The 26423-nt window shown below is 41.0% G+C and overlaps 2 protein-coding genes across 2 annotated transcripts; one reads left to right on the top strand and one right to left on the bottom strand.

Annotated features, from left to right (window-relative positions):
* Positions 1-8772: 8772 nt before the first annotated feature.
* On the bottom strand, positions 8773-17297 carry LOC112253107 (protein ZNF365). The gene is made up of 5 exons (XM_024425039.2): positions 16858-17297; positions 10856-11636; positions 10432-10603; positions 9912-9955; positions 8773-9582 (listed from the first exon to the last, which is right to left on the bottom strand). The coding sequence occupies exons 2-5, from the start codon at positions 11629-11631 to the stop codon at positions 9426-9428; spliced, it is 1149 nt and encodes a 382-aa protein (XP_024280807.1). The 5' UTR covers positions 11632-11636; positions 16858-17297; the 3' UTR covers positions 8773-9425.
* A 243-nt stretch (positions 17298-17540) lies between these two features.
* rtkn2 (rhotekin 2) lies at positions 17541-24643 on the top strand. Its single transcript, XM_024425038.2, has 12 exons — positions 17541-17701; positions 19873-20066; positions 20165-20223; positions 20369-20422; positions 20624-20741; positions 21067-21267; positions 21481-21575; positions 21698-21804; positions 22006-22137; positions 22244-22409; positions 22527-22634; positions 22963-24643. Exons 1-12 carry the CDS (start codon positions 17567-17569, stop codon positions 23529-23531), a joined length of 1938 nt encoding a protein of 645 aa, XP_024280806.1. The 5' UTR covers positions 17541-17566; the 3' UTR covers positions 23532-24643.
* The last annotated feature ends 1780 nt before the right edge of the window (positions 24644-26423 follow it).

Genomic DNA, 26423 nt, shown 5'->3' with positions numbered 1-26423 from the left:
GTGATATTTCATTTTAGAATTTTTTTTCTAAATTAGTAAAACATTTCTAAAAACCTGTTTTTGTTTGTCATTATGGGGTATTGTGTGTACTGTAGATTGATGAGGGAAAAAACTATTTATTACATTTTAGAATACGGCTGTAATGTAACAAAATCTGGAAAAAGTCAAGGGGTCTGAATACTTTCAGAAGGCACTGTAAATCAGATAAAAACAACAACTCATTGACGACAAAGTATTCTAGGGTGAAGGGGGGCAAAATCTTGCATGCACTACATTCTGTCAACAGAGAAACATTTGAAAAACGCTATTGACTGCAAAAAAGTCATATTTGTCATCACTGATTGTCTTTCTGACCTTGTTTCATGCTTAAGAATCCAGCCCACTGGTTTCATAAAGCCCCTTAATGTGTTTACACAGCTTCCAAGGAAAACAAAGGTTCTAGCCTGAGCCTTAGATCCAAGCTGGCCTTTCAGGGAGAAAAGGAGGAAGAGGGATAGAGAGAGGGAGGCGGAGAGAAGATTGAGCATAAGATTTGGTTTGCAAGTGCAGGGCCTCCTGGCTCCAATCCACTAACAGCTCATTCTCTCTGCTTGTTTCCTCTCGACATAGGGTCCCTGCACTGTGACCAAGGGACTCCGAGGACTTGGGGTCTGTTACTAATGGGGCTTGTTTCCCATTTGAGAGGTTTATTATCTCTGGCAGAGGAATAATCAAACATTCTCGCTGGCCAGGCCCACTGACTTCATATGCTCGATTTCATATTGTCCGTTTGAGTTTGTGTTACAGGGTGAAAAGTTATGATTAAGCAGACATTTAGACTTAAGCAAGGTGGCTTTATGAATCCAAGGTGACATGTAAATAAAATGATAAATACAGAGCCAACGAGATACTGATATACACTATACACTATATTACCAAAAGTGTGTAGACACCTGCTCATATACCATGTCATTACAAAATCATAGGAGTTAATATGGAGTTGGTCCCCTTTGCTGTTATAACAGCCTCCACTATTCTAGGAAGGCTTTACACTCGATGTTGGAACATTGCTGTGGGGACTTGCTTCCATTCAGCCACAAGATCATTACTGAGGTCGGGTACTGATGTTGGGCGATTAGGCCTCTGTATTAACTCCCCAAATACTGGAACTAAGGGGCCTAGCCCGTACTATGACAGATATTCCATTTTCATGTACCACCATGTTCTATTTTCTAATAATCAATCCACTAAGCATTGGCTTTCATCTCTGTTCAATTTATACTGAACAAAAATATAAAAGCAACATGCAACAATTTCACATATTTATTAGGCCTCGCTCGCAGTTGGAACGCTCGCAGGCGTTCCAATTCATCCCAAAGGTGTTCGATGAGGTTGAGGTCAGGGATCTGTGCAGGGCAGTCAAGTTCTTCCACATCGATCTCAACAAACTATTTATGTATTGACCTCACTTTGTGCACAGTGACATTTTTATGCTGAAACGGGAAAGGGCCTTCCCAAACTGTTGCCAAAAAGTTGGAATAGAATGCAATTGTATGCTGTAGCGTTAAGATTTCCCTTCACTGGAACTAAGGGGCCTAGCCCGTACTATGATAAACAGCCCCAGACCATTATTCCTCCTCCACCAAACTTTACAGTTGGCACTATGCATCAGGCAGCATACTCTTGGCATCCACCAAACCCAGATTTGACCATCATACTGTCAGATGGTGAAGCGTGATTCATCACTCCAGAGAATGCGTTTCCACTGCTCCAGAATCCTCCAGCCGATGTTTGGCATTGCACATGGTGATCTTAGGCTTGTGTGATCTTAGGCTTGGCCATGTAAACCCGATTCATGAAGCTCCCGACAAACAGTTATTGTACTGACGTTGCTTCCAGAGGCAGTTTGGTAGTCAGTAGCGAGTGTTGCAACTGAGGACAGATGATTTTTACACGCTAGGGGCTTCAGCGTCTCGGTGGTTCAGTTTTGTGAGCTTGTGTGGCCTACCACTTCACGGCTGAACCGTTGCTGCTCCTAGACGTTTCAACTTCACAATAACAGCACTTACAGTTGACCAGGGCAGCTCTAGCAGGGCAGAAATTTGACGAACTAACTTGTTGGAAAGGTGGCATCCTATGACAGTGACACGTTGAAAGTCATTGAGCTCTTCAGTAAGGCCATTCTACTGCCAATGTTTGTCTATGGAGATTGTATGGCTGTGTGCTTGATTTTATATACCTGTCAGCAACGGGTGTGGCTGAAATAGCCAAATCCACTTATTTGAAGGGGTGACCACATACTTTTGTATATATAATGTATGTTTAGAATGTCACTTCCAAATGGACTACATGAGTTTCAGTGCACACAACTCAAGTCCCTGTTAAATGTATGAAGCAGAGTTGAGATGATAATGTCAACAGCTGGCATATGGTAAAGGTCCAGTGAATAATGGTAGCACCACACAATCAACTTACCGTTGCCAAGAAATGTGTAGAAACATAACCTATTTACATCCCATTTCTGTCAATCAACATGATTTGTCATCAGGAATGTTATTATTAGTTACAGTTAGCCAATGTGTTGGTACATAATTTGTGTGTGTCATCTGTGCGTGTGTGAGGGGAGAAGACAGGATTAAAAATAAGTGTTTGATGAGTAATCAGCTAAATGTACCTCATCCGAGCCACACATGACTCTTGGATAGAATGCTAAACATGGTCAGTTCCTTTTTCACATTGGAAAGCAGCAGCGGTATCACTAATACTCCTCATAATAACAAGTTATGTAATTTGTCTGACAGGTATTCCATTTTCATGTACCACCATGTTCTATTTTCTAATAATCAATCCACTAAGCATTGGATTTAATTTCTGTTCAATTTATACTGAACAAAAATATAAAAGCAACATGCAACAATTTCAAATATTTATTAGGCCCTAATCTACGGATTTCACGACTGGAAATACAGATGTGCATCTGTTGGTCTCTGTGCTTTCAAATTGCCATCGATAAAATTGAATTGTGTTTGTTTTCCGTAGCTTATCCCTGCCCATACCATAACCCCACCATGGGGCACTCTGTTCACAATGTTGACATCAGCAAACCGCTCGCCCACACGACGCCATACAAGTGGTCTGCGGTTGTGAGGCCGGTTGGACATACTGCCAAAGTCTCTAAAACAACATTGGAGGCAGCTTACGGTAGAGGTTAATATTAAATTAACAGCTCTACCATTCCTGCAGTCAGCATGCCAATTTCACACTCCCTCAAAACTTGAGACATCTGTGGCATTGTGTAGTGTGACAAAACTGCACCTTTTAGAGCCTTATATTGTCCCTGGCACAAGGTGCACCTGTGTAATGATCATGCTGTTTAATCAGCTTCTTGATATGCCACACCTGTCAGGTGTATGGATTATCTTGGCAAGGATAAATTATCACTAACAGGGACTTAAAGAAATTTGTGCATAACATTTTAGAGAAATAAGCTTTTTGTGTGTATGAAGAATTTTGTGGATCTTTTATTTCAGCTCATGAAACATGGGACCAACACTTGTCCAGTGTAGTTTGAAAGGTCAATCTGATTCATAGAGGTTGACATCAGCAAAGAATCCACTGCATCCATGATGCAACAATTAACAAAATGTCCACATCATTTTAAAGATAACACAAAATGTAAGTATTGCTCATCTCTACCATATCAGTGTTGTGTATTGTGTTGAGAACAAGCCAGTTATGAGCTGTCATTTTCCAAACACTAGTTTTCGATGAGAGATACAGTGTGTAAGTCTAGGAGGATCATATCATTCATTCATTCTGCACCAGGCCTACAGCCATCCCCACAGATTTTAAAGATCTCACCCTGACCTGTGAACTTCCTGCCTGGACAATTGCAAAGTTTTTTTCTTTCTCTTTTCTATGATCCATCCACAACACTTTCATTCATTATGAGATTTTGAACTTGTCAACCTTTTCATGGGAACTGAGAGAAAGGAGAAGGGACTGTCTCACCAATTGCCCCCCCAAAAGGGACAAAGCAGCCCCTCATAAGAATCTCATTCAAAATGCAGTTTTGTGAATGGATCAACAATTATAGGGCATTCAAAGGTTCGTTTGGAAACAGTGTAGAGTAGACAGACATGAATAAAATAGAAAAAGTCTACAAAGGACTTGCCTACCATGAATCCTGTCTTATTATGTTCTCGAAATGTTGACAGTATTGCAATTACAATGTAGCAACTACAGTGCATACTATATGATTTTATGGGCAAAACTCTCTTACTAAAAAGTTCTGTCACTCAAAGAAGGGGGATGGATATATATTTTTATGTAACATTTTGGATATTTAATTTCAAGTTTTCACAATCTACCAAAAATCTTTGTTATACTCGTACCCATACCCTACTAACAATCTTTGCTAGTCAGGTACATTATTATAACTGTAGCAGGGGAGACACTCAGTGGGCACCAGTGAGTATTGCATGTTTATGTGACACATCCAAAAACAGGCATTTGTGTGTGTTACAGGCCAAGGCTTCCCAAACTCGGTCCTGGGTCTCCTAAACTATTTGTTTGCCCTATGCACAGCTGATTCAAATAATCACAGCTCAATGATGAGTTTGAATCAGCTGTGTAGTGTAGGGAAAAAAACTAAACACACCCAGGGGGGGGCTCCAGGACCAGGTTTGGGAAATCCTGTTATAGGATATGTTTTTATATATTCCCAAATAATATGTCCTGATAACTTGACATCAACTTCTAAAAATCATGACTTCCCAATGCCTCTTAATTGCACAGTATTGTGGTCATTTAACAATTAAAACAGCCCATACATTCATTTTTGTTATTTTATGTGACAGCTCATTACACACACACACACACACACACACCTTGGTGTGCATGGATGACCAAAACTCCAACCACTACACACAGAATATGAAAGGGCACTGGACAAAGGGCTGACGTCAAATGAACAGTATTTTGTGACGCACTGCTCATGTGAAATGAGAGCGACCTATTAATTTTCAACAAGACTAGCCTGTTCTCTCCATCTGCAACCTTTAAACTACTCACAGATTTGCATGCCGGATGAAAGATTTCAATTTCCACTCTATACACTTCTGTGAATGATCATGCTTAAGTGCTTTATTGATGTAGAGTAATATGGTGTTTCAAGTACAGTAGTAGCTTAATATCCCACCATCAATACTGCTCTTGAATCTCTAAATGTCACAAAAGATGACTGAAAAGACAGAAATAAATCCACACTACAAAAACTACAGAACATATGGTTGTTCTCCCTATGTACACAGGAAATCAATCATTTTCACATCTGAAAACAACAGTTTGAGGAATTTGTTCTTTAATCTTCATGTCACACATCAAACCATCAAGTTTAAACAAAGGTAGTACAATTGTTCACAGTATTGGATTTTGCAGTGTTAGACTACAGTGTTTCAAGTGAAGGCACAAAACAAAATAATATTCTTGCAAATAAACCCACCTACCTACAAACATAAACCAGGGAGACTAGACTTGAAATATAACAGTAGCACATAATTAAACTAACTTTATCTCTGGTCATATTCAATACCTGAATCCTCCTCTCTCTTTCTGATTGTCCAGTGCTAGCAACAATCTCCTTAGGAGACCCATAAGCCCCAAAGTGCTCTTTACTCAATTGGGCAACTCAGTTGCCATTAAAATACATCTCGTTCTGCTACAAAAGATAAACATAAATATATAAAGATAAAATATAAGGAGCATGCTCTCATAATAGACAATAGCTATGCGCCTAATGCAAATTACTATCAAAAAAGAACGTCTGCTAAATGATGGAAATGTAGCCAAATTGTATCTATGATCCTATGCTATCCATTCATGTTTTTGGTATCTTTATAACTGAGAATTAACCATTGATATCAGGCCACACCCAGCCATGATTATAGACACCTGTGTGTCCTTTGACACTATATAAACTAGTCACACAGCAGTGTTTGTCATTATACCCTGATGAAGACAGCTTGTCTGTCCAAACGTTGGTTATTAGGTTATTATTGCATCCGAGTTCCTAGAGTGTCCTTTAATTTTCAAGTGTTCTACTCTGCTAGCCAGCATCTCGCCTAAATAGGTGTGCGTTTCTTTCGCCTCTAAATGACGTAAATGTAACTATAAAGCTATGTCAATTCAGGAGGTCCATTTTGAAAATAAAACTTTTTTTCTGAATTTAGACTTCAACCGTGGTCTATACAGCAGCACCATGTAAATAACAGTAACTATAAAAAGATTGGCTATATTCATGCATTTGCTACATTGCCTTCATTTCCCCATAAAACTACATTCCCCTTTGAGACATCCAGTAGCTGTATACAAAATATCAACACCATTAACAAAACATACAGTTACAACAAATACCAAAGAGATGTTTTATTTTGATTTATTTCTAATACATTCTCATGGCTTGATGGAGTACAATGACTTGTAAACATAGATACTACATCACAGCCAATTAGGATTCATGATTTCATAAAACAGGATTTCATTCAAATGTACCCTAACATTTTACTTGACACCCAGTGTCATAACACGATCATAACATTGTCATAACACTGTCATTACATATTTAGACCTGTTGTAACATACAGTGCATTCGGAAAGTATTCAGACCCCTCGACTTTTCCCCAAAAAGTTTACGTTACAGCCTTATTCTAAAATTGATTAAATGTTTTCCTCATCTATCAACACACAATACCCCAGAATAAGGCTGTAAAGTAACAAAATGTGGAAAAAGTCAAGGGGTCTGAATAGTTTCTGAATACACTGTATATTGCGTTATTTTATAGCTAGTTATGACACCTACATTAGTTCCAAAACCCACCACATAAGGCAAAACATTCCATTACACCCTAGCATACATGTCAACAGTATATATGTGTGTTTTTTAATTGACCATATCAAAATTATCATTGTAATTGCGCACACATTGATGTCAGACATGCACCTACAACAATGCTCTGTTGATGATGACTGGGATGGATGCAGGAACTGATTTCAGGAGCAGGACAAGACACCCACGTTTTGACTGATGACTGATATAAGGTCATGTACATGATTGGCCTATCTGGCTTATAGGAGTCTGATGGTCATAATGCTTTTTGACAGTGTCATAAAGTGTGTTTTCTTAGTCCAAGTAAAGTGACACAGGATGCCCATAATGCTTCATGAAATTGTCAAAGTGTATTTGATGAAAAAACATGACTAAAGAATTTATAACAACAAAGGATTTACGAAACAAACTTTCAAACTAAAGGAAACTTCTTGGCAGGTTAAAACTAATTTGAATAACGCTATATGTCACAACAGGTGTAAATATATGGGCCATGACAGTGTTATGACCACATTATGACAAGTTATGTCAGCTGTTATGACATTATGACTGTGTTATGACACTGGGTGTCAAGTAAAGTGATACCAAATTTATATTTTGCTTCATTCATCTAGTTTCCATTTATTTTTTACAAGAGAAAGGATGACCCTTCACACCTCAATTTAAATTTGTAATATTTTTTTTAATATGCGTGCTTGTTAGGCCTGAAACAAAAAAAATGCCTCTGACCTACCAGATCAAAGTGTTTTGGTTGATGAAACAAATCTCAGGCCTTTAATTCAAAGTATGCATCTCTGTATATTAAAAAAGAGGAACGTGATATGGAGCCTTAACGCCTGTTATGAAATGGCAAGCATGATCAGCCTGTTGTTGACGACCACAGCTTTAGGCTCTATGCTTGTCAGACACAGCTGCATTCTCAGGCACCAGGATGTTTTAATTCCATAGACTTCTCCTGGAACTCACTACTGTTCCTCAGTTCACAAACCTAGGCCTAATGTACAGTATATGATTTGTGAATAATTGAATTACACTAATATATACGGTTAGGTGCAGAAGCGCAATATAGACCTGTATACCTGGGCTGGAATAAAATACTACTTTGTATCAGCTGTTCTGTGCCCTTGGAGGCCATAGTATGCTGGTTTTAAACAATTCCACCACCTAGTAAAAACATTTTTTAAAACATTGTTTTCTTAGATTGACACTAATCAACAGTATGACATACTGTAATACTAATTAAAATAAAAACAATAAGGATACCTAGAAATACCTATCCATCAAGTTACTATAGTACTTCAAAAGTTGCAACTAGGACAGTAGTAGCCTCTAGGACAGAGACTTCATTGACCGCTGATTTGTAGTCAACACCATAGAACCCTCCAAGCTCATCACTAAGCTCAGGTCCCTGGGACTGAACACCTCCCTCTGCAAATGGATTGACTTCCTGACGGTCCGCCCCCAGGTGGTGAGGGTAGGCAACAACACATCTGCCATGCTGACCCTCAATACAGTGGCAACTCAGGGGTGCATGTTTAGTCCCTTCCTGTACTCCCTGTTCACCCACGACAATGTGTCCGTGCCCAACTCCAATATTAAGTTTGCTGATGACACGACAGTGGTTTGACCTGATCACCGACAACGATGAGACAACCTAGCGGGCCAAGAGCTTCAAGTTCCTCGGTGTCCACATCATTAAGGAATTATCATGGTCCATACACACCAACACAGTCGTGAAGAAGGCAAGACAACACCTCTTCCCCCTCAGGAGGTTGAAAAGATTTGGCAAGGGCCCTCAGACCCTCAAAAAGTTCTACAGCTGCACCATTGACAGCATCTTGACTGGCTGCATCACCACTTGGTATGGCAACTGCTTGGCATCGGACCACAAAGCGATACAGAGGGTAGTGCGTACAGCCCAGTACATCACTGGGGCCGAGCTCCCTGCCATCTAGGATCTCTATACCAGGACATGTCAGAGGAAGGCCCTAAAAATTGTCATAGCCTTCAGTCACCCAAGTCAAATTGTTTTCTCTGCTAACACACGGCAGGTCTGGAACCAACAGGACCCTGAAGAACTTCTAACCCAAACCACAAGACAGCTAAATAGTTAGTCCGGGTAGTTATTGATTATCTGCATTGATCCTATTTGCGCTCATCACATACGCCTCTTCTACCGTTTATCATCTATCCTGTTGCGTAGACACTTTATCCATACCTATATGTACATATCTACATCAATTACATTGTACCCCTGCACATAGACCCAGTACTGGTACCCTGTGTATATAGCCAAGTTATTGTTACTCATTGTGTATTTATTAATTTGTCTATTTTTTCCCCCTCTCTGCATTTTTGGGAAGGGTCCATAAGTAAGCAATGCACTGTTAGCCTACACCTGTTGTTTACAAAGCATGTGACAAAATAAGATTTGAGAATGGAGCAAAAACCAGCGTACACATGGCCATAAAGACTTTGATACAACCCTGCTCAGTATTAGCTATACATTGAGTAAATACATATCATATATACATTCATTTCTCTACCCTGGTCAGGTTACCTAGACCTCAAATCCAACTGATCTGCTGCCCTGGGTCCAGACTTCATCTCTGTGATCAGGTCTGAAGTAGCTAGAGTGACCCACTTTCCGCCCTAATAGGGAGGGGTGCGTTCTACCTTCCTGGGGACAGGACTGTGACAGCTGACAACCCGCTGACCTAGAATCAGAGGACAGCTCAACAAACGTCAGACACGAAACCAATGCTTCAACAAACAGCAGGCAAAGATGACAGACTCAGGATTAGTGGAGAAGATAAAACGTCTCACGTGTAGAATCATTACTAATGAATGAGGTTGACAAAATCTCATTGGCGACAAGGGATCCCTATGCATAATTTATATGTAACCATGTACTAACCTTTGAAACTGGAAATGTAGGATTATAATCAAAGTGAGACACTAAGCCATGGCCAAAAACACATGGGCCTGGTATGGAAAGTGTAGATCATGTATATCAACAGTATAAAGATCTAGTACACAAACTTGCCTGCTTTTGGGGATTCTATGAGGTCTGTTTTCAGCTGTCTGGTGCTGCAAGGGAGATGAAAAGGATGTCAGGTATTTTTACTGTTGACACTCAAGCTCAAAAGCTGATATTATCCCATTCTGAAATGTTTTGTAAATTATCATGTTTCCCTTCTTTTTTTAGATCAGTAGGGAGGGAGGAAGAAAACACATTTGAATAGGCTGTCTGTATATTCTGTTTATTGTGACAGCACCATTTCAAATTCCTGTATAGGCAAATGTATTTGGCAAATAAAGGTGATTCTGATTCTTCTCAATTCCCAAATGGAATCTGGGATGGCAATTAGGATCAACAGTTCTCACAAGGTTTCAAATGTGTAACAATTATGATCTCTTCTACTCTCTCCCTGACAGTCTTTCCATGACCATTCATGACAAGTGTAAAACCAAAAATGTAATAACAGCTACCACAGAAAAGATATCTGCCATTGTAAACATATTGCCATCAGTAGTAAAGAAAAAGGTGTGATATTGTACAGTACCATGTAATCTGTGTAGTTTGGTGGACTGGGGGAGCTCTGATAGTACTCCAGTAGCCTCTCAGCCAGGGCGATGCGTTTGAGCAGGTTCTCAATGAAACATTGGATCCGAACTTTACCACATATCTCATGCTGGGTGGCAGCCTCAAGGAAATTCTGAATGGTGATGACTTCTCTAAATAAATAAAAAACAGATACAAATTGAAAACATGAAGGAAGCATTGAGGAGAGTAGCGAGTAACATACTAACGAATGTTGCTACTGCAATGATTACAGTCTTACTCCACTTGAAACAGCATCAATATAAGGAGTTACCAGATTAGTGTATTGGTAACTGTTGTCCACCATTTGACCTCAGGGTTAAGATTGTGACTAAAAATACAGTAAGGAAAGGTTTAGGTTAAGATTGAGTTACTGGCTCACTCACTGTTCTCGCCTCTCCAGCTCGTACTCTGACTCCTTCAGCTGCTCCTTCAGCGTGGCAATCACCATCACAGCCACGTCCGCCTGCCGGCTCAGCGCCCGCTCCTTCTCCTGTGCCTCCTGCCTCTCCTGCGCCAGGTGCTGGGAGAGGGCACACTCACACAGCAGCTCTGTGTCCGTCTTGGCAAGCTCCGTGGTAACCCTGTGCAGCCTCCTCTGCATGGTGCTGTCCACCACCCGTAGGACCTTGGCCAGCCTGCGCCGGAGCGACATCTCCTCGGTACAGACATTCCGCTCTGGAAACACTACCTCAAGCTTGCTGCTTGGGTCTGGAGGTTCGTCAAATGGAAAGGGGGAAGGGACATGATATGTCCCAGGGCTGGACTTGTGGATTTTGAGACCATCTTTACTGGCCTCTTCCTCCTCCTCCTCCTCTTCATTCTCAGTCTTTATCTCCTCAGCTGCCTGCGTCCCCACACGGGGCATACAACACCTCTCTATGCAGATAGTGACCTCTCGTGTGTCACTCAGGGAGCGTCCGTGCAGGGCTCTCTCTGGGTGGGAATACACCCTGCGGGTCGGAAGGCTCAGCTCGTGCATGGTGTGGTAGTAACTGTGGCTGTATTCCAGGTGGGCTCTCAATGAGGCCAGACTACGGAACCTCTTATGCTCCCCACACCGAGGGCACCTGAATGGGAGCTGGGGGTCAGCAGATGCCCCACGAGCCTGTCCATTCTCAGTGAAGTGAGAGGTCCTCCTGGCACATACCTTCTGCTGCATTTCACCTACGCCAAACACATAATGGCTGATATGACTTATGATAAGGCGAACACCTCATGCTTACAGCACTCAGCTATATTACTGCAAAGGATTAATACTCATATTATAGTAGGCTATGCTATCAAATCAATCCTACATTTGTTTGAATCAAAACCATTGACTATGTTTGTCCCTATAAAAATGCTCCTCAATCAATGTCACCTAACAGACAAATACCTTCGTAAAATAAAAAGGCCTGCAGATCCCCATCAACAACCAGCCAACAATAGATGACAGTGACATGGGTTGCTGTTACCTGGTCTGAGCATTTCATGTTATTCTGTATGTAAATCCGAGACACTCCATTTAGTATATGTTCCGATTTGTATGTGTTAATTTGTGGATGTCCATCACCAATTTCATATATGTTACAAATTACAATTCGTATTATGTTACGAATTTGCAAAACGTATGGTATGTTACAAATTCTAGCTAGGTGACTAGTTGGCTAACGTTAGCTAGCTGGCTAACTTTACCTAGTCTAGGAGTTCGAAATCGGGGTTAAGTTTAGGAGTTAGGTTAAAAGGTTAAGGGAAGGGTTACGGTTAGGAGAAGGGTTAGCTAACATGCTAAGTAAGTGCAAAGTAGATAAAAAAGTAGTAAGTAGTTGAAAAGTTTAAATGTTAAAGTTGTCCTTGATGAGAGTTGAACTCGCAACCATTGGGTTGCTAGACGTTAGCTATATATACACCCACAAATCCATCCTACTTTTGTTTTTGTCTTACTCACCGGGAACATGCCCGATGTTCTCCGCTGGTGCCAATAAAATAATTGAACAAACAGTAGCCTAAGTTAAGAATTTTGCTGAATAGAAAGATTGTCAGAATCAGTCTCAACGTCAACAGTGAAGAGGCGACTCCGGGATGCTGGCCTTCTAGGCAGAGTTGCAAAGAAAAAGCCATATCTCAGACTGGCCAATAAAAATAAAAGATTAAGATGGGCAAAAGAACACAGACATTGGACAGAGGAACTCTGCCTAGAAGGCCAGCATCCCGGAGTCGCCTCTTCACTGTTGACGTTGAGACTGGTGTTTTGCGGGTACTATTTAATGAAGCTGCCAGTTGACGCTGCCAGTTGTTTCTCAAACTAGACACACTAATGTACTTGTCCTCTTGCTCAGTTGTGCACCGGGGGCCTCCCACTCTTTCTATTCAGCTTAGAGACAGTTTGCACTGTTCTATGAAGGGAGTAGTACACAGCATTGTACAAGATCTTCAGTTTCTTGGCAATGTCTCTCACATGGAATAGCCTTCATTTCCCAGAACAAGAGTAGACTGACGAGTTTCAGAAGAAAGCACGTTGTTTCTGGCCATTTTGAGCCTGTAACCAAACCCACAAATGCTGATGCTCCAGATTCTCAACTGGTCTAGAGAAGGCCAGTTTTATTGCTTCTTTAATCAGAATAACAGTTTCAACTGTGCTAACATAACTGCAAAAGGGTTTTCTGATCAATTTGCCTTCTTAAAAATGATAAACTTGGATTAGCTAACACAATATGCCATTGGAACACAGGAGTGATGGTTGCTGATAATGGGCAACTGTACACCTATGTAGATATTCCATAAAACATTTTTTTTAAATGTTACAATAGTCATTTACAAAATTAACAATGTCTACACTGTATTTCTGATCAATTTGATGTTAATTTAATGGACCAATTTTTTTGCTTTTCTTTCAAAAACAAGGACATTTCTAAAGTGACCTCAAACTTTTGAACGGTACTGTAAGTATTCAGACCCTTTCCTATGAGACTTGAAATTGAGATCAGGTGCATCCTGTTTCCAAGGTTCATCATCCTTGAGATGTTCCTACAACTTGATTGGAGTCCACCTGTGGTAAATTCAATTGATTGGACATGATTTGGAAAGGCACAAATCTGTCTAAAGAAAAGGTCTAACAGTTGACAGGGCATGTCAGAGCAAAAACCAAGCCATGAGGTTGAAGGAATTGTCCATAGAGCTCAGAGACAGGACTGTGTCGAGGCACAGATCTGGGGAAGGGTACCAAAACTTTCTCCAGCATTGAAGGTAGCGAAGAACACAGTGGCCTCCATCAGTCTGAAATGGACGGAGTTTGAAACCACCAATGCTGGCCGCCCAGACAAACTGAGCAATTGGGGGAGAAGGGCCTTGGTCAGGGAGGTGACCAAGAACCTGGCCATCACTGAGAGAGCTCCAGAGTTCCTCTGTGGAGATGGGAGAACCTTCCAGAAGGACAACTATCTGCAGCACTCCACCAATCAGGCATTTGTGGTAGAGTGGCCAGACAGAAGCCACTCCCTCAGTAAAAAGGCACGTGACAGCCAAAGGCACCTAAAGGACACTCAGACCATGAGAAACAAGATTCTCTGGTCTGATTAAACCAAGATTGAACTCTTTGGCCTGAATGCCAAGAGTCACATCTGGAGGAAACCTGGCACCATCCCTACGGTGAAGCGTGGTGGTAGCATCATGCTGTGGGGAGGTTTTTTAGCGGAAGGGATTGGGAGACTAGTCAGGATTGAGTGAAAGATGAACGGAGCAAAGTATAGCGATCCTTGATGAAAACCTGCTCCAGAGCGCTCAGGACCTCAGACTGGGGTGAAGGTTCACCTTCCAACAGGACAACGCAGGAGTGGCTTCGGGAAAAGTCTATGAATGTCCTTGAGTGGCCCAGCCAGAGTCCGGACTTGAACCCAATATAACGTCTCTGGTGTGATCTGAAAATAGCTGTGCAGCGACGCTCCCCATCCAACCTGACTGAGCTGGAGAGGAGTTGCAGAGAAGAATGGGAGAAACTCCCCAGATACAGGTGTGCCAATCTTGTAAAGTCATACCCAAGAAGACTCAAGGCTTTAGTTGCTGCCAAAGGTGCTTCAACAAAATACTGAGTAAAGGGTCTGTATACTTATGTAAATGTAATATTTCCATTTAAAAAAATTGTAAAACCTGTTTTTGCTTTGTCATTATGGGGTATTGTGTGTAGATTGTTAGGGAAAAAATAACAATTGAATCAATGTTAGAATAAGGCTGTAACAAAATTTGGAAAGTGAAGGTATGAATACTTTCCGAATGCACTTTCATTTTATTATTTTCTACATTGCAGAATAATAGTGAAGACAAACCATGAAGTAACACATACGGAATAATGTAACCAAAAAGGTGTTAAATAAATCAAAATATATTTGAGATTCTTCAAAGTAGCCTCCCTTTGCCTTGACAGCTTTGCATACGCTTGGCATTCTCTCAACCAGTTTCATGAGGTTGTCACCTGAAATGCATTTCAATTAACAGGTGTGCCTTGTTAAGTTAATTTGTGGAATTTATTTCCTTCTTTATGCGTTTGAGAGCCATATTTGGTTAAAGACGAAGTATATACTATGGCAAGAACAGCTTAAATAAGCAAAGAGAAATGACAGTCCATCATTACTTTAAGCAATGAAGGTCAGTCAATATGGAACATTAAGAACTTTGAACGTTTCTTCAAGTGCAGTCTCATCAAGCTCTATGACGAAACTGGCTCTCATGAGGATAAGTGCCGAGGATAAGTTCATTAGAGTTAGCGGCATCAGAAATTGCAGCCCAAATAAATGCTTCAGAGTTCAAGTAACAGACACATCAACTGTTCAAAGACTGTGTGAATCAGGCCTTCATGGTCAAATTGTTGCAAAGAAACCACTAAAGGACACCAATAAGAAGAGACTTGCCTGGCCCAAGAAACACGAGCAATGGACATTAGACCGGTGGAAATCTTATTTTAGATTTTGGGTTCCAAATGTGAGACGCAGACTTCATGGTTCCCACCATGAAGCTCAGAGGAGGGGCTGTGATGGTACTTTGCTGGTGTGATTTGATTAGAATTCAAGGCACAGCATGCTCTACCACAGCATCTGGTTTGCTATAATTATTATAACTTTATATTATAACTTTTTAACCCCCTTTTTCCCCCTAATTTTGTGGTAGTTACTGCCTTGTTGCTACAACTCTCGCACGGACTTGGGAGAGGCGAAAGTCGAGAGCCCTGCGACCTCTGAAACACAACCCAACCAAGCCAAGCCGCACTGCTTCTTAACACAGCACGCCTCATGGGCCTCCCAGTCGCGGCCAGCTGCGACAGAGCCTGGGCTCGAACCAAGAGTCTCTGGTGGCACAGCCAGCACTGCGATGCAGTGCCTTAGACCACTGCGCCACTCGGGAGGCCCCTATCATTTGTTTTTCAACAGGACAATGACACAAAAACACACCTCCAGGCTGTGTAAGGGATATTTGACCAAGGAGAGTGAAGTGCTGATGAAGTGCTGCATCAGATGAGATGGCCTCCACAATCACCCAACCTCAATCCCAATGGAAATGGTTTGTGATGAGTTGGAGCGCAGCGTGAACTCCTTCAACTGTTGGAAAAACATTCCAGATGAAGCTGGCTGTGTGCAAAGCTGTCAAGGCAAAAGGGTGGCAACTTTGAAGAATCTCAAATATAAATTATATTTTGATTTGTTTAACCCTTTTTTGGTTACTACATGATTTCATGTGTTTCATAGTTTTGACATCCTCACTATTATTCTACAATGTAGAAAATAGTCAAAAATAAAGAAAAAACCTTGAATGAGTAGGTGTGTCCAACATTTTGACTGGTACAGTATATGTGTATTTTAATGACATTCTGCGATTGTCATTAGGCCTACACTTGCAGCCTGAATTGGTGCATCCACTGTTGTCCATAGCACCAAGGTCTCGGACGCTTATCTCCGCTTTGTAAGGTGTGCCCCCACTATTAATTTGTAGGGACATGTACCAGACCACCTTACTTTCACCCCTGGTCTTATGTTAATATACCAAACTTATCATACTAATTTGAATTACCTGGATGTACGTTTACTATGTTACGTCTAGTTTATGAGATCAGGCTGGGTTGACAGCAGACTCAAGCACATGCAATTCAAGTATTTAGCTAAGCAATGATACATAACGGCATTCAATATTAACTGTGTACAACAGATTATGTCGTACATGTAACGGGTAATGTTTTATGTAGGCTAGTTATTAGCTAACGCTGCTAGCATCTCTTCCTACCCCATACATGGCTCACCAGGACTAGCTAGCTAGCCAGGCGGCTGCTATCGATACATAGCGCCATATGGTGTTTAATAAATGTACAACATCATATATTTCAAGCTGTGTATACATGTAATCTCGCGTGCATATAGTTTACCTGTATTTGAATAACAGTGTCATGCCAAAAAAAGAAGAAGAAAAAAAGCTAGAATTCCCCCTGCACACAAATGTCCTGCGAACGCTTTGGAAAATGTTAGTCAGTGAGAGTAGTGAGCACAGCCTCCCCAACCTCCTTTATAGTAGACGCGTCTGGGAAGCTGCGGAGGGAAAGAATACTAGCTAGTGACGATCAGCAACAAATTATCAATGGAATGTTGCTAGTAAATGTCGCGTTTAATGGCTACTGAAACTGAACAGCAGCGTTGCACATGATGGCATATATGACCGCGCAAAATATGTTTTTGTTGAATGGAATAAATAGTCATGTAACTGTACAAATTGCCAACTAAATGAATAAATAACAAATGATAAACTGTTAACTGTCAGGCCATTGAATTATTATTGTTGCTTGCGTCCCATAATGTGCAGCTCAGACAATTCGGCGTGACCACTCTCTGAGACAGACGGGGTATACAATCAGACCATATCTTGGTAAAATGCATGAATCAATGTAATGTTTAACTTATTACTTGGAGATAAAAACACATACAGATAATTTCAAACACACACCACTGCTGTGGTTATCAGACATCCTCGAATCGAATTTGAAATTCAAATTTGAAAATGGTAGAATCCAGTTTTGTTTGGCAGCGGAACGCGTCATCACTGAATTGATAGGAAAAGCACTTGGGGGCTTGTCTGGACGAATGGCGAATATGGACTATCAGCGGGACGTTCAAAATTTCAGGAGAAATGCAAGTGCTCGGTCCTCGTGTTCCTCTCTCGCAATGGAGATAAAAAGAAAGAAGATAAGTGAGAGCACTGTATTCTTGCAATCAGAGGTAATGTGCCAGTTTGTTGTCAACCGATTAGCTAACTTACTATAGGCTAGCAAACTGAAGTTTTTCTGTAACTGATGCCTGTCTAACGAACGCGTCAGCTAGCTAACGTTAGCTAACAACTAACGTATCCAGCTGAGTTTACGATTTATTCTACATTGCGTTACAGTAGTGTTATAATTTGCGCTCTAGCTAGCTAACGTAAATACAGAAATATTAATGGTTTGCTAACTGTTCCAACGCTTTCTTTTATGATCACTGATTTTGTAAAACACTAGCCTCAATTCAATCAATGTGATACGTTACTACATCCACTCTGGCCCTGTCCAGAAACAACCCAGCCTCGCTGTAGCCAAGTTAAGTAAACGTCATCTCCACGATATGTTGAGTTTTACTTGGCTACATAGCCTCTGTCTAGGCACTTATACGGACACTTATGGAGATGTATATTTCCTTCTGATCGTGGCTATTTCTGAATAGAATTTAGCTAGCAGCAGTGGTGTAAAGTACTTAAGTAAAAATACTTAAGTGTTTTTTGTTGTTGATATCTGTACTTTACTATTTTTATTTTTGAGAACTTTTACTTTTATTTCACTACATTCCTGAAGAAAATAATGTACTTTTTACTCCATATATTTCCCTGACAGGCAAAAGTATTCATTACATTTTGAATGCTTAGCAGGACAGGGAAATTGTTCAATTCACACACTTATCAAGAGAACATCCCTGGTCATTAATACTGCCTCTGATCTGGTGGATTCACTAAACACATCATTCATTTGTAAATGATGTCTGAGTGTGCCCCTGTCCATCAGTAAATTAAAAAAGGAAATGGTGCTGTCTGGTTTGCTTAATATAAGGAATTTGAAATGATTTATACTTTTGATACTTAAGTACATTTATCAATTACATTTACTTTTGATACTTAAGTATATTTAAAACCAAATACTTTTAGACTTTTACTTGATTCATTTTCTATTAACGTATCTGTACTTTTACTCAAGTATGACAATTGGGTACTTTTTCCACCACTGGCTAGTAGCTTGTTTCGGGCTATGTAATGTGATACTCCATTAGCGGTTACAGGATAGGTACTGTTTGGCATAGCACATAGACAAGATGATTCTATTTAAAATCTCCTCTCATTGATTGAGACAGATGTACACTTTGTTGGATAACTTCACGGAACAAAAAAAAGATGTATTTTATAACTGAGCATTTTCAAAATGTAAAACGAACCACCTGCAACTGGATACGGACATTTTAGAATGTGCATGTATTGGCCGAATGGGAACGAATATGGCATCGTTGCCAAGATAAGGTTGGTCGAAAAATCTCTGCTATGCCAAATAGCACCTGTCCTGTGACGGCTAATGGAGCGTCACATTAGCCCGTTACAATATGCTAGCTGCGTAGATTGGACCCGTTTCTCTCCTACATAACAACTTTTCAGTGGTCACAAAGAACACTCTTGCTTTACATGTTTATCGAAACGTTAATTTTGTTTGCTCTAGTAACAAACGAATGTTCTTGCAGGCAAAATGCTTGAAAATGTCTACATCTGAATGACACTCATGAAATTAAAGAGGACATGAATTTGTTGTACATAAAACAGATTTCTAAGAAACTAACAGGTGACAAAATAGAGGAGAAAGAGATCCAGGCTAAATAATCAGAAAACGGTACTATTTGTAGCCTATACTTTCTTTAGCCTCTTACACCATCAGATGTCTGTGGTGTAAATAAATGATTTAGTTTTTTAATAAAAGTCATCCCTATGTTAATGGTTTTTGTTGGCTTTCCTCTTGTGTTCTAGCAAAGACCACCCAACATGTCATGCACATCAAACCCTGTCAATCTTTTGTCTGCCCAACCATACATTTGTGTCATGTTTTGAATTTATTTCAGAGGGATTAAATTCTGTTTCAAATGAGTGTTTTCGAACCATTTAACATTCTTCACATTTTGTCTTTGCTCTATTGACTTGCCTTCCAGTATCCCTCGTTCATCAAGATCTGTGTCCTCACCCAGAACCCATCAATGTCTCCTGTCTGTGACATGTCACATCCTTTAGCTAGAGGATATCACCAAACTCCTTAGTTACCTGTCTCATGTGAATCCACACTATTGTAATTCACTCTTTATATTACTATGGTGTTATCTCCCTCCTACAGGACTCTAACATGCAGGAGAAGATAGACTTTGAGATCCGCATGCGGGACGGGACCTACAAGCTCCTGGTGGCCAGCACCAATAGAGAGCAGATCCTGAATGCCTCCAAGAACCTCCTGACCTGCAACACTCGGATCAAGGCCTACATGACAGAAATGCACAAGGAGAACCATGATATGAGAGTTGCATCTCAGAGGTAAAGATAGGCCTCCTATTGTCTGGTTATGTGTGTTTGTTTGTGGAGTCATGCTCCGTAAGTGAAGTTGAATTTCTAATGTGTTTTGTGTGCCATAGACTATCAGATCGAGTTTCAGATGATCGTGTGGCCTGCAGAGGAAGAGTGGCCTTGTCTGGTAAGATCCTTCTCTTTATTTGTCAGAAGGGAACAATGACTGTCCTGTATAATTTTTGATATTCATGAAGATCATTAGATATTTGAGCCGAGCCACTTGTCTTAGCACCGTTTTGTCACAGGTTTGTCTTTGTCCTCCACTGTAGGGCTGCGCATACCGTTGATGTGGAAAGACTCTGACCACTTTAATAACAAAGGAAGTGAGTAGATTGTCATTTCTTGTTTTCAGTGAAGGAAAAGGAAAGCAACAGGAGAAACCGATTCTCTGGAAATTCACTTAATTTCATTAAGACTGAACCTAATCACTAAAGCAATTCTCATATACAAGCCATGTCCTTGCCAATATTCAAAATATGTATTCTGAGTCTGGATGTAGTTATGGTTGTGAATCCTGGTTTTAGGCACGCGGCGGGTTGCCATCTTCTGCCTGATGAGAATTGGATCTGAAGTTTTTGACACTGAGATGGTGGTTGTGGACAGATCGATGACTGATGTTTGTTTTGAGGGTGTAACAGTTTTGTAAGTATTCACCACAAATACAAACTCATATTGTTGAAATGGGATACCTTGGTTCTATGTCTGCAGGACCCTATCATCTTCTCTCCAGTTTCTTGTTAAAGATGCACTCCGGGATCCAAATTTGTAACATATTGGATTCGTAACTTATCAAATTAATTACAAAGCTCGTATGATATCATACAAAATGGATGACGTACTACACAAAAAACAGGGACCACTTTTGGCGTGTGAGCACCACTTTCAAAACTACTGGCTGAAATTATACAAAAGTTTGAGAATGTATCTTTAAGTGTTCTGAATCTGACATTTCCCTCCTGATTGACAGTAACGGTGTTGGGCCTGCCTTCGAGCTGAAAGTGGAGCTGTATAGCTGTGCCATAGAGGAGGAGACCATCCTGGTCAACACCCCAAAGAAACTGGCCAAGAAGTTACGCAGCTCTTTTGGCAGGGCATCTGGGAGGAAACTCTGCCCCCTGCTTGAAGCTGGAGACCCTGACGCTTTCCTGCAGTCCAACCCAATACCGCTGTACGTGAGATGTAGTTAAGGCCCAGAGTTTTCCCTGGTCAGGACTCATGGTCAGGAACAACGTTGGGTGCTGATTATATGTAATGGGTAGGGCCCAGATTTACTGCACTGTAGTCACCCCTTTTGGTTTGGCAGTTGTTGCCTCTTGCCTAGTAAGTCATCTGGTTAGTCTTGTATGTTAAATCACTTTGGGTCTCTGTCTGTCCTTCCTAGGGGGGCAAGGTACAGCCTGCTGGCGTACACCTCTCTGGGCTTGGCCTGGGCCGATGGGGCCTTCCAGTCCCATTCTCTCATAGTCCTCCAGGATGGTAAGAGCAACACTTCATTGGACATTCTTATATACAGCATTGCGTTAAAGATACATTTCATTGCATGTTTTTGGTTTCAGAAATGGTCACAATATGCCTTGTTTGAACTCTTTTCTCTTTAGCTGAGTCATCCTCCTGGCTGCCCCTCTATGGGAACCTCTGCTGTCGTCTAGTTGCCCAGCCCGTCTGTATGACCCAGGACATGATGAATGGCTATCTGATTCAGCAGGTGAGCTAACTGTTATCAACTCTCTGACTGCTCCCTGACAAACTATAGAGTACCATATCTGGCCCTGCCAGTCAAGCCCTGATAAGTAGAGCTAAAACCTTCTTTAGTCATATAACATACCATTCTATGGTGTAGAAAAGTAAACTAATGTCTTACTGTATCACCCTACATATTACCCATAATAATTGTCTTCTATTCCAGCAAAGTGTGGAGGGGCTGTCCCGGTACTGCAGCCTGTACTGTGTGCTCAGGGCTGGGAGGCTGTTCTGCTACTACACCCCTGAGGAGATTACTGCCAAGGTGGATCCCAGCCTCATCATACCCACCAACAAGGTAGACATTGCCATGGTAACCGATCAAAATCATTGTGATAGAACAGCACATAACTGTTAGTTTTCAGTTTTTCATCCCTGGGCTTTCCTGCTGTTTCTCTGTCCAGGACACTAGGATCCGTGTGGTGGATAAGGGCCCTCAGAAGAGGTCCAACAGTCTGACCATCACCAACCCAGTGGTGGGGGGGGCTCTGACCAACATCTTCACAACTGACAGCAGGGAGGAGCTGGAGGACTGGATGGAAGCATTCTGGCAGCACTTCTACGACCAGAGTGAGTGTTTGGAAGAGTTAGCAAAAACCTTAATCTCATGCTCTTTCTTTCACAGATTTAATCCAAATTGTATTTCTCCACCCAACGCTCTGATCTGATTTATCTTCTCTCTCCCAGGTCAGTGGCAGCACTGCTGTAGTGAGCTGATGAAGATTGAGGTTACGTCACCAAAGAAACCCCCACTCTTCCTCACCAAACAGGCTGACTCTGTCTACAATGACCTGAGTAAGTCCAGTGCTCTAAACCTTTGACTACATATTGTCTTAGATGTTTCTGATATGCAGTTTTGGGTGAGAAAATACGACTTACTTATTTTTCAAGTGAGCCCTGCAATACACAAAAATTAAATAGAAAATGCAATCAATCAAATAATAAAGAAATCAAATGAATACAATCCATCAAATAATCAGTCAGATCATGTGAACTCCTCTGAAGAGGTCACTAAGTTTCTGTAAAACTGCCTTACAGAAACCAGTGTTGGGACCTTTTCGCTGTCAGACACTATTTATATACTATATGATTAATTTAGTAAATTTTCCATCTTGTTTTAAAGGTATAAATTCTCCTGGAAAGTTTGAGAGTATCACCGACATCATCCACAGCAAAATTGAGGAAACAGGGGGCCACTTCCTCATTAGTGAGGAGGAGGCAAGGGAGCCTCCTAAATGGTCTGCTCTGTTTGACGGGTCCATCCCCATGGTGGTGCAGAAGAGTGTGTTGTCTCCGGGCAAAGAGAGTCCCTGTCCCAGCCCAACTCCCAGCTCTGTCTCCAACGACAACAAGAAAAGGCGTGCCCCGCCCCCACCTGCTGACAAGCAGCCTTTCAGCCTCCCACCAGCCAGACCCCCTCCTCCATATCAGGAAAAGGAGAGCGTTGGGGCGCGAACCAAGACGGGACGACCTTCGCTGGATGCCAAGTTCTCTGCCATCATCCAGCAGCTGCAGCGGAACCCTGGTGGCCTGTCCAGAAAGAACGCCCCCTTGGGCCAGATAGAGCCTCCCCAGCAGGACTTGGAGTACCCCCAAACTCCTGATGTCCCCCCCAGGCCTGCCCCCGTCCCTGCTCCACGCAACAAACTGAGGAAGTCCTTTAGGGAGAAGATGAACCCTAAAGCCTGGTGACTGACTGAACCTCACCTGGGACTAAAGCCTGAAGCCAGGGTCACCAGTGGCCCAAATATGCCTTTTAACTTTTACTAATAGGACCTATTTGGGTGTTTTTAGGGACATTTCTTAATGACTAAGCAACCTTCCTTTAATGAAACGGTCTTATTCCAATGTGTGTCCAATAACTCACTCTAGGAATATTATCATATATAGACTGCAAATACACTTCTGAATGTGGGACCTTTGGGATAAATAATGTTCTCTTGGTTCTTTTGGCATGGTGTACCTAACCACTATGATAATAGTCCTTAATGCATTGGCCTTTCTAACCAGAATATATCACTGAATCGATATATATTGAACACTTATCAGCAACACAGCGAATAGTGGATCTAATGTAAGCATTGCATGAAATTATCTTATAGGCCAGTAGAGGAAAAAATAATTTCAGTTTTGCGCTGCACTCGATATAAGCAGTGGCCTGAAGATTGAAATGGAACAATTCACTTTCTAGTGGACCAAACTAATGCACAGTACACTGTGGCCTGAGCCAGTTATCACTTTGTTTTCTATTCTTTTTAAAAACGCTTTTTAATAAATAGAGCGACAATGGGTTTTAAGGAACTGTTTTGGAATTGTAGATGGCTAATTATTTGGAACAATAATGATACATTTATTTAGCCGTTAGCACTTGTTTAGTAGTTAGGCTAGCATTTGCTTAAAATACACAGGATTTCAAAGCACAATGCCGTTTGTCATTTTTTAACACATTTAATACATTTTTTTTAATGCGTATTCGTTAACAATATTCTGTGAAATGTCTAAAGTTAATGGTTGTACTAGAGATTTCTGATTTGTTATTGTTAAATGCGTATTGTTGATGGTCTGTGTAGCCCTAACGTATTCGATTATCTTGTTTCCCTCTCGTATACTGTAAGATATCTAACGGTCTTTGATGTTGTGGATTAAAACCCATTTCTACTACTTAAAAAAACTCTTTTTTTTTTTACGTTCTTTGTTGATTTGGTCCAACTAATGCTTAATGTGAGCTTTGACTTTAGCCTGCTGATGGTCTTGTGCCATTTCTAAATGTAAAAACTAGAGGTCAACCGATTATGATTTAACGCCGATACCGATTTATTGGAGGACCAAAAAAGCTGATGCCGATTAATCGGCAATCTTTTTATTTTATTTGTAATAATGACAATTACAACAATACTGAATGAACACTACAGTATAATACATCAATAAAAATCTATTTAGCATGTTCAATTTGGTTTAAATAATGCAAAAACAACGTTGGCACATATCCCACTTACTTCTCCATGTAAAAAAGCTAACGTTTGAGTTCCTTGCTCAGAATATGAGAACATATTAAAGTTGGTTCCTTTTAACATGAGACTTCAATATTCCAAGGTAAGAGGTTTTAGGTTGTAGTTAATATAGTATTTATAGGACTATTTCTCTCTATACCATTTGTATTTCATATACCTCTGACTATTGGATGTTCTAATAGGCACTATAGTATTGCCAGTGTAACTGTATAGCTTCCGTCCCTCTTCTCGCCCCTACCTGGGCTCGAACCAGGAACACATCGACAACAGCCACACCCGAAGCAGCATTACCCATCGCAAGGGGAACAACTACTCCAAGTCTCAGAGCGAGTGACGTTTGAAACGCTATTAGCGCACACCCCGCTAACTAGCTAGCCATTTCACAGCGGTTACACCAGCCATTAGGCTGATAGGCTTGAAGTCATAAACAGCGCTGTGCTTGCGAAGAGAACGCACAAAAGTGCTGTTTGAATGAATGCTTACGAGCCTGCTGCGGCCTACCATCGCTCAGTCAGACTGCTCTATCAAATCAGAGACTTAATTATAACGTAACACACAGAAATACGAGCCTTTGGTCATTAATATGGTTGAATCCGGAAACTATCATTTCGAAAACAAAACGTTTATTTCAGTGAAATACGGAACCGTTAGGGATGCCACCCGTTAGATAAAATACCTAAGTCTAAATATTCTTGTTACATTGCACAACCTTCAATGTTATGTCATAATTACGTAAAATTCTGGCAAATTAGTTCGCAATGAGCCAGGCTGCCCAAACTTGCATATACCCTGATTCTGCATGCAATGAGCAAGAGAAGTGACAATTTCACCTGGTTAATATTGCCTGCTAACCTGGATTTCTTTTAGCTAAATATGCAGGTTTAAAAATATATACTTCTGTGTATTGATTTTAAGAAAGGCATTGGTGTTTATGGTTAGGTACAGTCATCCAACGATTGTGCTTTTTCGCAAATGCGCTTTTGTTAAATCATCCCCCAGCGTTGCATCGATTATATGCAACGCAGGACACGCTAGATAAACTAGTAATATCATCAACCATCTGTAGTTATAACTAGTGATTAATATTGATTGTTTTTTTATAAGATAAGTTTAATGCTAGCTAGCAACTTACCTTGGCTTCTACTGCATTCGCTGAACAGGCAGGCTCCGCGTGGAGTGCAATGAGAGGCAGGTGGTTAGAGCGTTGGACTAGTTAATTGTAAGGTTGCAAGATTGGATCCCCCGAGCTGATAAGGTGAAAATCTGTCGTTCTGCCCCTGAACAAGGCAGTTAACCCACCGTTCCTAGGGCTTCATTGAAAATAAGAATGTTCTTAACTGACTTGGCTAGTTAAATAAAGTTATTTTAAAAATCTGCACCCAAAAATACCGATTTCCGATTGTTATGAAAACTTGAAATCGGCCCTAATTAATCGTCCATTCCGATTAATCGGTTGACCTCTAGTAAAAACTAGTAACCAAAATATCCTCCATCATAGTGCAGTTGTACCAGGAGATGGCGGTAACACCTTAAGCAGGCTAAGCACATCCACATACTGCAGCAAATGCTGTAT

This window comes from Oncorhynchus tshawytscha, linkage group LG06 (assembly GCF_018296145.1).
Source record: "Oncorhynchus tshawytscha isolate Ot180627B linkage group LG06, Otsh_v2.0, whole genome shotgun sequence".
NCBI classification, from domain to species: domain Eukaryota; kingdom Metazoa; phylum Chordata; class Actinopteri; order Salmoniformes; family Salmonidae; genus Oncorhynchus; species Oncorhynchus tshawytscha.
The sequence above is the reverse complement of the archived record's forward strand: the minus strand, read 5'-3'. Positions and strand labels throughout refer to the sequence as shown.